This window comes from Carcharodon carcharias, chromosome 22 (genome assembly GCF_017639515.1).
Source record: "Carcharodon carcharias isolate sCarCar2 chromosome 22, sCarCar2.pri, whole genome shotgun sequence".
In the NCBI taxonomy this organism is placed as follows: Eukaryota; Metazoa; Chordata; class Chondrichthyes; order Lamniformes; family Lamnidae; genus Carcharodon; species Carcharodon carcharias.
Window position 1 is genome coordinate 54,954,698 of NC_054488.1, and position 12,866 is coordinate 54,967,563.

Genomic DNA, 12,866 nt, shown 5'->3' on the forward strand with positions numbered 1-12,866 from the left:
GCAACAGTGTTTATTCTCCTTAATTTTTAGTTTGTTCCTTGTATTTCAATTAGTTGGGGTATGCATGGTGCTGAATAGTAATCATTTTCCACACTTCAATCTTTCAGCACTTGCATTGTTGTGGTTTTTCAATCTACTTATTACTATACATATTTTGCATATGCAATTTGAAATGTGACCTTTCTCCTTCCAACGACCTCCCTCTCTGGTTATTTTTGATTTGCACGTGCTTCAAATGTGGTTTTATAATCCTCAAATCCTATAATATGGAAATGTGTGGATCAGGTTACATCAAAGAGAATAGACAAGAAATGCAGTCATTAGACACAGACGGGCGCATCATCAGAAACAGGTGCAGAGTGCCACTGGCTAGCTTCCAAACCCAATGCACAAAGGCACACAATACAGCTTTAATGCCGTTAGAATGAACTGAATAGGCACTTGATTTACAAAAAACACTGACCAGACGGAAGCCATCATACAAGATACTTAAGCAAAATGTGGTGTAATTAATGAGAGTGGTCCATAGAGCTCTTTTCCCATTGAGATGATAAAAGCTTTATTTACCACTAAACAAAGTGGCACAGAAAGCAGAACTTTTCATTCTCTCTCTAAGAGAGGTCACATCATGACTAGTTTGGACAGGGAAGCAGTGCAGGCGGCAGGTTTCATAATTAGTTTTTTAAAAAGTTAATGGCTAAATAGTTGAAAAAGAATAAAAAATGTAACAGCATATGGAGACAGGGGAGGGGAATGAGAGTAAGCAGATAGCTCTTTCAGAGACCTGCCATAGGCATAATGGACTCAATGGCCGCCTTCTGTGCCATACAATTCCATGAATCAATGACTTTATCACCATCATTCCTTTTGCCATTTAATCTCTCCTGTTATACGTCCCATCATAGATATTCCCTTTTGTATTTTCCTCCCTGCCTTTCCCAGCTTCTGTACTTGCCTAAAACTTGTTACATCACAATTTTTTTTCAGTTCTGATAAAAGGTCAACGACCTGAAACATGGACTTTGTTTCTGTATCCACAGGTGCTGCCTGATTTGCTGAGTATTTCCAGCATTTTCTGCTTTTATTTTGTCTCTATTTTGTAATTTGCCGTAAAATGTGATATCTGAACACATGAAAATGATAGACAGGAAAAGGCCATTTGGTCCATCAAGCTTATCCCACATGGTTGTGGTGCATGAAGCAACATGATTGGATATCCCAACTAACCAGAGGTCATGCATGAGGCTGCATTTACCATGTTCATATTGTTTGCTGTTCTCTGGCATTTTAATGACCATTTATATAATTGCATAAATGAGTTTGAAGGGTTAGCTCACTAGTGAAGAAGTAGAAATAGCCTTTGGCTTATGATATAAATGCCACATGTTTAAAATGTTATTTCTATTTAATTTTCAATTTATTTTCTGAATGCATATAATTCTCTAATACTCTTCATTATGTTACGTACCTCTTGCAAGCCTGCAGGGAAGATTGACTGTTATCTTGATAATCACTTAAATGGGGATTATTGGGAGTTGTCTAAATAAATGCCATCTGTTGAGGGAAACTGCATGGCTCTCTCCGCGGGTAAATACACCATACAGTATGGTATTGAACTGTATCACCAAGGAGTTTTGCAGACTTGATTGCTGGAGTTAGCTTGACAGTGGAAGTGTACAACTGTACTCTCTCTGACCGCTGAGCAACAAGAGGGAGATTTGGTCAATGTCCCATTTCTGATGATTAATAATTTGAGAACATTAAAAATAGCTTTGTTTAGCATTTTAATTTTATATCTGCCAAAATTACATTATCCCTGGCAACACAATTTGGAATTTACAGACTCCAGGGAATAAAATGGAGGCAGAAAACAGAAAAGCTATTGCATTGAGTGCACAAGTTTTATATACGTAAAACAGACCAATTACAATCTTGCAGTCTTAATTAAGCTTCTGACCCCATGCAGACTGTCACAAACAGCAGCTACTTCCACCTTCATAATAACACCCACCTCAGATCTTGCTTCAGCCAATCTGCTGCTGAAAGCCTCACCTGTGCCTTTGTCACCTCAGACTCGACTATTTCAATACGTCAACTCTTTTCTTCTCCGCCGATGCTGCCAGACCTGCTGAGTTTTTCCAGGTAATTCTGTTTTTGTTTTCGACTATTTCAATGCCTTCCTAACAGGTCACCCATCCTCCATCCTTGATAAATTTCAGCCCATCTAAAATTCTGTAGCCATAACCTAACTGATGCCAAATCCTGCTCATCCAACACCCACGTCCTTACTGATGTTTGTTGGCTCCTGGTCTCCAGCAGCCCTGGTTTCAAATTATCAACCTCATGTTTAAATCTCTTCATGGTCTTGTACCTCCATCCCCCAAATCTGTCACCTCCTCTAGCCCTGAAATCTCCCAGAACTCTGCAGTCCTCTAACTCTTGTGCATCTGCCCCTCCCTTGGACCCACCATTGGTGGCCATGTCTTCACCTGTCCAGGCCTAATGCATCTGAAATTTCCCCTCTAATCTCCTCTGTCTCTCCCCTTTCTTTAAGGCTGCCTTAAAACCCATCTCTGATCAAGTTTTTGACCACCCATCCCAATATCTGCTTCTTAGGCTTAGTATCCATTATATAACCACAAAGTATCTTGGGCCATTTTTGATATTAAATACGTTCTATCGATGCAAGTTGTTGTTGTACGTTATATAAATTATAGCGACAACTTTCCAATGGGTAGTGACACCCAAGTTTTCTGTAAATTGAGACATGGATGCTGATCAGTATCAACTAAATTTGTCAAACTATATTTTTTGATTAGATTTGATTTTTGCAGTCTGTTACTCAGGTTGGATGCAATTGCGCCCCAGCAGTTAATGCAGTTAATCAATGAATATAGAAAGCGTGAAGGACTTACGTGTAACAAATGAGATTTGCTTAGGCATTATGGTTAGTAGTGTCACTGACTTTTCATTTAACACATTAACACTTTGAGCTGCAATAAACTTTTCAAGAGATACTTGCTCATACCACTTAATTTGTTAAAACCTCAGGAATCGAATAAAATTTTATTTAGATCATCTACGGATTCAATGTTCCTCTATCGTTTTGATTGAGAAACCATTTACTGCATTTAATGTGGTGTCATCAAAAAGTGTTCATATTTCCTGCATTTAATTAATTGATGTAACCATAAAACAGAATTAAAATAAGATCCTGATGATAGTTGTGTTAGCCCTGGGCAAACAATAAAACAGTAACATTCTGGAAAGTGGTTAAAAAAAAAGCTTTGACATCACCGTCTCCTGTTACTCTCTACTATTCTGGTTATTCCCAATTGTATATCCCCCAACTTTGCTCCCTCAAGTCCAAGGGATGAAGATGTGAATGTATGTGGCATACAACTGGCATACCCACACATCCTCAGATCTAGCTGGACCACATCAGACACTAAGGACCCCTGCTCTCTTCTACTAAAAGTGCTCACTACTCCAGGGTCATTCTGGAATGCAAGGATAACACTCAGCTTTTTTTAAATCAGCAATACTAACTGTCTCCTTAACCCCCATCTCCTCTTCCCTCCATCTTCCCATGGATAACAAATGTGAGGAACATATGGACTTCTTTGTCACTAACAACAAGTTATATTTACGTAGCGCTTTTAAGGTAATGAAATGTCCCAAAGCACTGCACAGGAGCATTATAAAATGAAGTATGACATCAAGCCACAAAGGGGACATTAGGTCAGATGGCCAAAAGCTTGGTCAAAGAGGTAGGCTTTAAGGAGCATGTTAAAAGAGGAAAGTGAGGTAGAGAGTCAGCAAGGTACAAGGAGGGAATTGCAGAGCTTGAGGCCTGGACAACTGAAGATGGCCACCATTAGTAGAGCAATTATGATTGAGAATGTACAAGAGGCCAGAATTGGAGGAGCACTGATAGCTCGAAGGGTTATGGGGATGGAGGAGATTACAGAGACAGGGAGTGGCAAGGCCATGGAGGGATTTGAAAACAAAGATGCGAATGACTAAGATTAAGACCATCTGTTAAACTGCCTCTTCCACACCCCCACCTTCCTCTTGACAACAAGCCAAACTTACTCAACTGCTGTACTCCAAACTCAGTTGCGGCAGGAATCTCCCAGGAAGGCCACAGAAATGTGTTAGAGATGTCCTCAAAACATCCCTGAAGAGGTCAAACATCCCCATTGGCTCATGAGAGACCCTGGCATTTGGGAAGGCACCAAACTCATCAAGGGACTTCATTGGAAACATGAAGTCAGAGTGTACAAACCTCTAAACAACTCATCAGCCCAACCCTTCAAGTACCATCTACCCTGCTTGCAGCAGAATCTGCAGATCGCACATTGGACTTATCAGTCGTCTTGGAACCCTTTGCTACTGAGGGACCAAGAGAGAAGACACAACATTTTCCCCAGCCTCGACATGAATCCATGCATTTCAAAAAAAACCTTTCTCCTCAATCTACCCTTATGTTCTCACTCAGATAATTTTGTCTGTACTCCTGCTTCCTTAATCCCCATTCACCATTAAACTGCTGATCAGCCAGCCTCCCTTCCTGGCATTATAACTGAGTATCCCCTGGGTTTATTGCAACGATCAGCTGAGTTGAGGTAGAATGCAATGATCGGCTGTACTGGGCTTGATTGCACTGATAGGCTGTTACTCACATTGATTTGATTGGCTGTGCTGGATTGGTTACAATGATTGGCCGAGCTGGGAATTTTGCATTGTTGACTAACTGATGTGATTGGATTTGCTGGGCTGCTTACGTTGATTGGCTGTGGCTGAGATTTATTTCTCTGCTACTTCACATTGATTTGACGGGCGGTGCTGGGAAAGTTTGCATTGATTGGCCGCAAGTTGCAATGAGTTGATTGGCCGCCGTGCTGGACTGGCGAAGGAAGGCTTTGGGCTGCATTGGTTGAGCAATCGGGAGGCGGGCGGGGGGTGGGTGGACCTTTCGCTCTCTCGGGCGCGCGCGCGCTCCGTTGACTGACGTGCGCGCGGGCGGCTCCTTCAGCCGCACTTGCGCAGTGTGTGTGTGTGTGTGTGTCTGTGTGTGTGTGCGCGCGCCTGTGGAGACGGCGATGGCGGCGGCTGTGACGGTGCTGGCGCCGAATGGGAGGCGGCAGCAGGTGAAAGTGGCGGCGAGCACCCCGCTGCTCCAGGTGAGAGACGGCCCGGACTGAACCCTACTCCTGACCACCGCATTTTGTGGGAGGCTTTCCCTCCCTTCTCCACTGCCCACCCCTCCCCCTGTTAATCCAGGCCTTGGCACCTGGACCTAAATCAAAGTTGGCAGTGCCCCTCACACAGGGGGCTGCAGATTGCAAATCTTCACTGCTCATTAACCCTCCTTATTTATCCTCACATTATTGCCTGTGATGTGTTTCGCTGGTGGGTTGCACATACTTTTATTATCTTGTGAATTTCACAGATTGAAATGCAGTTCTTTCCAAAATAAAATACCTTTGCCAACCTATTAAAAGAATGACATGCTCTAATAAAAGGTCCTGCTCATTTTACATTAAATAGGTCCACCAGCTGTCCCACTCTTGGGTTTAGAATTGCAACCCCATTCTCGAATGCAAAACTGTAATTGGGCAAAATCCTCATTTGCAAACCCCCCCCCCCCCCCCCCCCCCCCAACCCTTGTATATACTTCAAAGTCTCCATTCTGCCAGCTGTTTCTACCTGGTTGTGGACTGGGGCTTCCTTGAAAGTTACTTGTATTAATGGGGAAGGCAGAGTTCTGTGTCCACTTCATTCTCATGATGTGCCGGTGCCATCTTTGCCAATTTTAAATACATTTTCTCAGGCAATGCAAGCTCAAAAGAGGAAAAAAAATCTTCTATTTATAGTGTCTTTTATGTGCGCAAAACATCCTCAAGTACTTTCATGAGCAATGAATTAATCTTTGAAGTTTAATTCCTTTTGTAGACAAACACGACAGCCAATTTGCACACAGCATTGTACCACAAACACCATGAAAGGATTGACCAGTTAAACCTTTTGGTGGTGTTGTTTGAGGGAGGAATGTTGGTTAGCCCACAGAGAACACCCTGCTTTTTTGGAAGAAGTGTTTGGGATTTAAAAAGAAACACATTATTCAGAGCAAACAGTTGGGGCCTCAGTTTGACATTTTGCCTATTTTCTCTTGGTTAGAAACAGACGTAGATCATTCAGCTGCTTGATTGAGCCTGTCTTGCCATTCAGTTAGATCAAAGCTGATCTATATTTTAACTCCATTTAGCTGCCTTTGTTCTACAACCCTTAATGTGCATACCTCACAAATCTATTACTCAGTTTTGAAATTTTCAATTGACCCGCAGTCTCAACAGCTTTTTGGGGAGTAAATTTCAAATTTCCACTACTTCTTGTGTGAAGAAGTATTTCTGACATCACCCCTGAATAGCCTAGCTTTAATTTTATGGCTCTGCCCCCTTGTTCTGAATGTTTCCATCAGAAGAAATAGATTCTATCTACCCTTTCAACTTGATGGACCAAAAGACCTCCCCCTGTGTTGCAGTGACTTACAAATCCTTTAATCATCTTTAATCACCTCAATTAAATCACCTCTTCATATTCTGTAATCAAGGGACGATTCTTATGTGCTAAAATCTGAGAGTGGGGCTTGAACCCACACCCTCTGCCCCTGAGGTGAGACTGCTGACAAGTTTTTAAGAACTAAGAACTCGACCCATCATTTTTTTGTGCCCCGATCCTGCCATCTGTCACATTTTAGATTCTGCAAATGTTGATAATTCTGCCTGTTAGGGGTAATAAATTATGGCAAAACTTGAAAATTTCGCATCTATCATGGGCTCCACCACAGCATAATAGTTGGAGATTGAGAGAAATTTCATTAGCTCCTGGGTGTTAACCTAATGTGGAGAGAGAGCTAGAACTATGGACGGAATTTGAAATAAAATAAACTTGGCTTCACTCCCACTTTATAGTTTAGGATTTTTTTTATAGCCCACTCAAAAGAACTGAGCTGTCTGGTCCTAACATTGCTGTTTGGTTAAAAATGTGAAAACTTGTTCACTTTTGCTAGATTATCCAAGTAACTGCTGTATGATTTGTGAGCTAAATGATCAATTTGAAGCAAGTGCTGCTTATGGTGTGTGTGTAGATTTGACTCTTAAGAATAAAATAGAAAATCACCAAAATAATACACTCTTGGGCTGCTGTTGTCACTTTGGATATTTTAAGGCAGTGGTTTTCAAATGTTTCTGTGTGGCTGACCTGTGTAAGTATTGACCTAATTCTGGTGGAATCCTCTTAAGAATGTACAGCAGTAGAAGTAATATGAGTCCAGAACAAGGGAACAGAACCATAAAATTAGAGCTAGACTATTCGGGGTGTTGTCAGAAATAATTCTTCACATGAAAAGTAGTGCAAATCTGATATTCTCTTCTCAAAAAGCCAGTTGGCAAATATAGAAAAAAAATAATATATTGTATTGTTGAAACATTATGGTAGCAGCATCCATTATGTCTAACCTCCGACCACACGCATTTTTGGTGGCCACTTGATGGAATTCACTTGTGGATATCTGAAGAGTTGTGATTAGGTTAAAGTTGACATTGATTTGAATCCTCCTCAATATATCATTCATTGGGTAAAAAGGAAGAATTTCCTTCTTTATCTTCATCCGAGTTGGCCACTGAAGAGATTTCTTTGTAAAACTTGTTTTTTTTATCTACAGCCAAAAATGATCTGTCTTTCTAAAGTAAAATGATTGTTATTTGTCATTATATTTTTCTATTTATTAGGTTTTAGAAGAAGTGTGTAGAAAACAAAAATTGGATCCTGAGGAATATGCTCTCAAGTAAGAATCTTAAAGCCAGTGACTTATTTGTAATTCCTGATTTTTGTTGTAATCTCAGAATACAAATGTTCTGGGAAGGACACCACCAACCTGCTTCTACATAGTTATAAATTTGTTTTATTGTCTTTTCTGTTATCCCACTGATTTGGGACTCCCCAAAAACAAGTTGTTTTGTAAGAGTCATGGATAAATCTACATGTGTGTGGAGAAAACGGGCTGGAGTAACAGTGGTTTCTGACACCATGTCACCTGATGCAAATTGCTGTTTCCATTTATGACTTTTTTTTAAAAATTGCAAAAATAATTACAACTAAGCCTCTATCCTTGGTGTAAATTACTAGTGGATCCCATGTAATGGTGCCCAGAGTAAGCCAGATATTATGCTGGATTATAATGGGGCGTATTGTGCTGCAAAATTGAATTTGGCTTGTCCCCTAAAGCCTAGTTGCCGTAAATAAGCTTGAGGTCATTTAACTTACTTGCTGTTGATGAGGGAATTTTGCAGACTGCCAGATATTTGGGAATGTCTGGCTCCAGGTCAGTCTGCAAACTTCCATACTGACAGGAATTAAATGAATTAAATCAATCTCATGCTTGCCCTTATTTTACAGCAAATAGACTCAAGACCTATAGTTGACCTTCAATATAAATGGCAATTTTCAGATTGAGATAGATACTCATAAATTCGCAATGATTTTCTATACATTAAACCTGTAATATACTAGATTCTTGCATATCACAGACTGGAGTTGCTGTGAACAATGCTGCCAACAGTCTGCAAGCAATAGTATGTTAATGCATGCTGATGTTGCAGATGCAAAACAATCTTAAGATATAACATACCAATACAGACTAGTTGGGTTGATTTGATCTGTTTCTGTGCTGTATATTCTATGTAATGTAATTCTATATAGATATTGAGCTGTGACCTGAACTTGATGAACAGATCCTAACCTGAAAGTTTGCTAACTGAAACGCAATTAAAATCTGAGCGACTTAAGGAAGGGATTTTTTACTTAAAACCATTAGGCCTTTTGGCCTTATAGACTCAGGCTCGATTAAACACAGAGCCATCTTTCTATTGGAATACCTTGCTGCTTTACTTGGCATCCTGCAATCATCTGACATTATCACCTGTATGTAATTTTGCAGAAGTTCTGCTAATATCTGTCCAGTATAAACATTCATGTGCATGTTCATACTGTCACAAGCATTTTTACATTATTGCATGATGCATTCTGGTGTGTACAATTTCAAAAAATTACAACACAGAAACAGGCTATTCAGCCTAATTGGTCTATGTTGGCTTTTATGCTCATGCAAACTTCCTTCCACCTTTCTTTATCTATCCCTATTAGTATATCCTACTATTCTTTACTCCCTCGTGCACTTATCTATTTTCCTCTTAAATGCCTCTATGCTACTTGCCTCAGCTACTGCTTTTGTTAGCAAGTTCCACGTTTTTACTATGTTTGAGTTCCCTGTTGGACTTATTGGTGTTGGAAACAGGGGATACTTGGGGATGACCCCAATACTTGGAATTCCTTGCCCTTGTTTACAAATTTCTCCGTGGCTTTCTTTACGCTGTAACCTGTACCAGCCCTTTTTCTGTATCCTTCTTAATTCTGGTTTGACGCAACTGTGCGTTTTCCACATCATGATTGTTGGTAGAGTCATCAGCAATGATGAACACCCCTCCAATTCCCCCTTCCAGTGTCTTTACCGCCTTTCCCTTTGTGACCTGCCTTGGGATGTTCCACTCTACTAAAGGTGCTATGTAAACGTAAGTTGTTAGTGTCCATTGGAGACCAAGATTTGACTGGCTGAATTTGGAATAAAACCGATTTAGGAGTGTTATTGTGTTGTGCATGCTTTCAGCTATTTTGTGTTGCTTATAACCTTTATTTTGGCCTTAAAGGTTTTTAATTAACATTTTTTTTCTGGTTTTACAAAAATTGTAAGCAGATTGTTGTGTAGTATTGTCACTGTGCTAAATTGGATAGATTTTAGAACACATCTAGCAACTCACGACAGGCATCCAAAAGGTGCTATGAAACATCAGCAGCAGAATTGTATTCAACCACAACCTGTGGTCTCATGGCCCGGCATATCCCCTACTCTACCGTTACTATCAAATTGGGAGATCAACCCTGCTTCAATGAAAAGTGCTGGAAGGTGTGCCAGAAACAGGACCAGGCATACCCAAAAATGAGGCGTCAGCCTGATGAAGCTATACAACACAGAACTAATTGCGTGCCAAACAATGTAGGCAGTGTGCAATAGACAGAGCTAAGTGATCCCACAACCAAAGGAACAGATCTAAACACTGCAGTCCTGCCACACACAGTCGTGAATGATGGTGGACAAAAGAGAAGGCTGAAACATTAGAAGTCATCTTCAGCCAGAAATGCCGAGTGACTGATTCATCTTGGCCTCCTCATGAGGTCCCCAGGACACGGATGCCAGCCTTCAGCCAATTTGATTCACTCCACCTGATAGCAAGAAACGGTTGATGGCACTGGATACTGCAAAGGCTATAGGTCCTGACAACATTCCGGCAAGAGTACTGAAGACTTGTGCTTCAGAACAAGCCATGCTGTTCTGGTACAGCTACAACACTGGCATCTACCCGGTAATCTGGGAAATTGCCCAAGTATGTCCAGTCCACAAAAAGCAGGACAAGGTCCAACTTGGCCAATTATTGCCCCATCAGTCTCCTCTTGATCGTCAGCAAAATGATGGAAGGTGTTGTTGACAGTGCCATCAGGCAGCATTTATTCAGCAATAACCTGCTGATAGGCACTCGGTTTGGGTTCTGCCAGGGCCACTCAGCTCCTGACCTCATTACCTCATTACAACCTTGGTCCAACATGGGCAAAAGAGCTGAACTCAAGAGGTGAGGTGAGAGTGATTGCCTTTGACATCAAGGCAGCATTTGACTGAGTGCAGCATGAAGAAGCCCTAGCTAAACCAAGTCAATGGGAATCGGTGGGAAAACTCTCCTGGATGCAGTCATATCTCGCACAAAAGAAGATGCTTGTGGTTGTTGGAGATCAATCATTTCAGCCCTGGGACAATGCAGCAAGAGTTCCTCAGGGTAATGTCCTAGACCCAACCATTTTCAGCAACTTCATCAATGACCTTCCCTCCATCATATGTGCAGAAGTGGGGATTGGTGGGAAAACTCTCCATTGGATGGAGTCATACCTTGCACAAAGGAAGATGCTTGTGGTTGTTGGAGGTCAATCATTTCAGCCCTGGGACATCGCAGCAAGAATTCTTCAGGGTAGTGTCCTAGACCCAACCATTTTCAATGACTTCATTGATGACCTTCCATCCATCATAAGTTCAGAATTAGGGCTGTTTGCTGATGATTGCACAATGTTCACCATTCACAACACCTTAGATACTGAAGCAGTCAGTGTTCATATGCAGCAATGCCTGGACTATATTCAGGTTTAGGCTGATAAGTGGCAAGTAACATTCATATAACACAAGTGCCAGGCAATGACCATCTCCAACAAGGGAGTACCTAACCATCTCCACTTGACATTCAGTGGCATTATTGTTGCTGAATTCCCCCACTTGCAATATCCTGGGGGTTACCATTGACCAGAAACTGAACTAGCCATATAAACACTGTGGCTACAAGAGCAGGGCAGAGGCTGGGAATTCTGTGGCGAGGAACTCGCCTCCTGACTCTCTAAAGCCTGTCCACCATTTACAAGGCACAAATCATGAGTGTGATTGAATACTCTCCACTAGCCTGGATCAGTGCAGCTCCAACAACAGTCAAGAAGTTCAATACTGTCCAGGATAAAGCAGCCTGTTTGATTGACAGCCCAACCCCAAACATTCACTCCCTCCATCACCGACGCACAGTGGCAGCAGTGTGTACCATCTACAAGATGCACAGCAGCAACTCACCAAGGCTCCTTCAATAGCACCTTCCAAACCTGTGACCTTGACCAACTAGAAGGACATGGGCAGCAGATGCATGGGAACAGCACCGCCTGCAAGTTCTCTCCATCTGACTTGGAACTATATTGCTGTTCCTTCACTGCTATTGGGTCAAAATCCTGAAACTTCCTCCCTAACAACACTGTGGGTGTACCCACACCATATGGACTGCAGTGGTTCAAGAAGGCGGCTCACCACCACCTCCTCGAGGGCAATAAATGCTGGCCTAGCCAGCGATGCCCACATCCTGTGGAAGAATAAAAAAAGTTTGATGAAGCTTTTCTTACAAATTGATGTGGTTCACTGTTGGAATTTTTTCACTGACCATTTTTGATTCGGATAAAACAATGCAAAGGGATATTGTGTAAATTTAACTAGTTCTGACATGTAGAGACAGCAAAATGATCTCTTCAACTTGTCCATTTCTAGTAAACATAGAACAAGATTCCAGGAGACCAAAAAAATGTCTTTTGAAAGGCAGACAATCCTCATTTACCTTTTATTGGTTATTGTGATGTCTTTGCACCAGAAGGAGTGCCTTCTGCTTGTGGTTGATCCAGCAGTATTTGTTGAATGAGGTTCTTCCTTTCTGATGTAGCGTTTTGTTGTAGGAACAGTGCAAAACTTGGTTGAAATGACTTTGCAGTTACAGAAATTTGATAGATGTTTTAACAGGTCATCAATGTGGCTTTCAATTCTGGCAGACTACATGGAGCCAAACCTAATCTCAGCAGAACGTACCCAGTTTCATGAAATGTCTCTGTGCACATACGAACAATGGTACATAGAACAAGCTAGTTGGGTCCATTCAGCCTGTCTCTCACAATTGTACATCACAATGTATATCCCCGTCTCACCCAAAACTATGCATATCCCTCAACGCTAATGCCTACCTTGGAGCTGCTCTTTGATTGCTCAAAACAACTCTCGGGTTACGTAAGGAATGAGGACAATACATTCCCCTTCCTGCATTCTATTGTTTAACATTTCCCTTCAGATGGATAAAAGTAGTAGCTTTAAATGGCTGTTGCATGTGCAGTGTCATATCCCTAAA

General features: G+C 41.5%; 1 protein-coding gene across 3 annotated transcripts in view; it reads left to right on the forward strand.

The window, feature by feature from the left end:
• The first annotated feature begins 5,086 nt into the window (after positions 1 to 5,086).
• Positions 5,087 to 12,866, forward strand: part of aspscr1 (ASPSCR1 tether for SLC2A4, UBX domain containing) — a 205,092-nt gene continuing 197,312 nt past the window's right edge. For 2 of the 3 annotated variants that reach the window (XM_041217159.1, XM_041217160.1), the window contains exons 1-2: positions 5,088 to 5,186; positions 7,797 to 7,852. In XM_041217159.1, coding sequence (XP_041073093.1) covers positions 5,106 to 5,186; positions 7,797 to 7,852 — 137 coding nt within the window. In that variant the 5' untranslated portion in view covers positions 5,088 to 5,105. Of the gene's footprint in view, positions 5,187 to 7,796; positions 7,853 to 12,866 lie in introns of all 3 variants that reach the window. The other variant, XM_041217161.1, reaches the window with a different exon arrangement.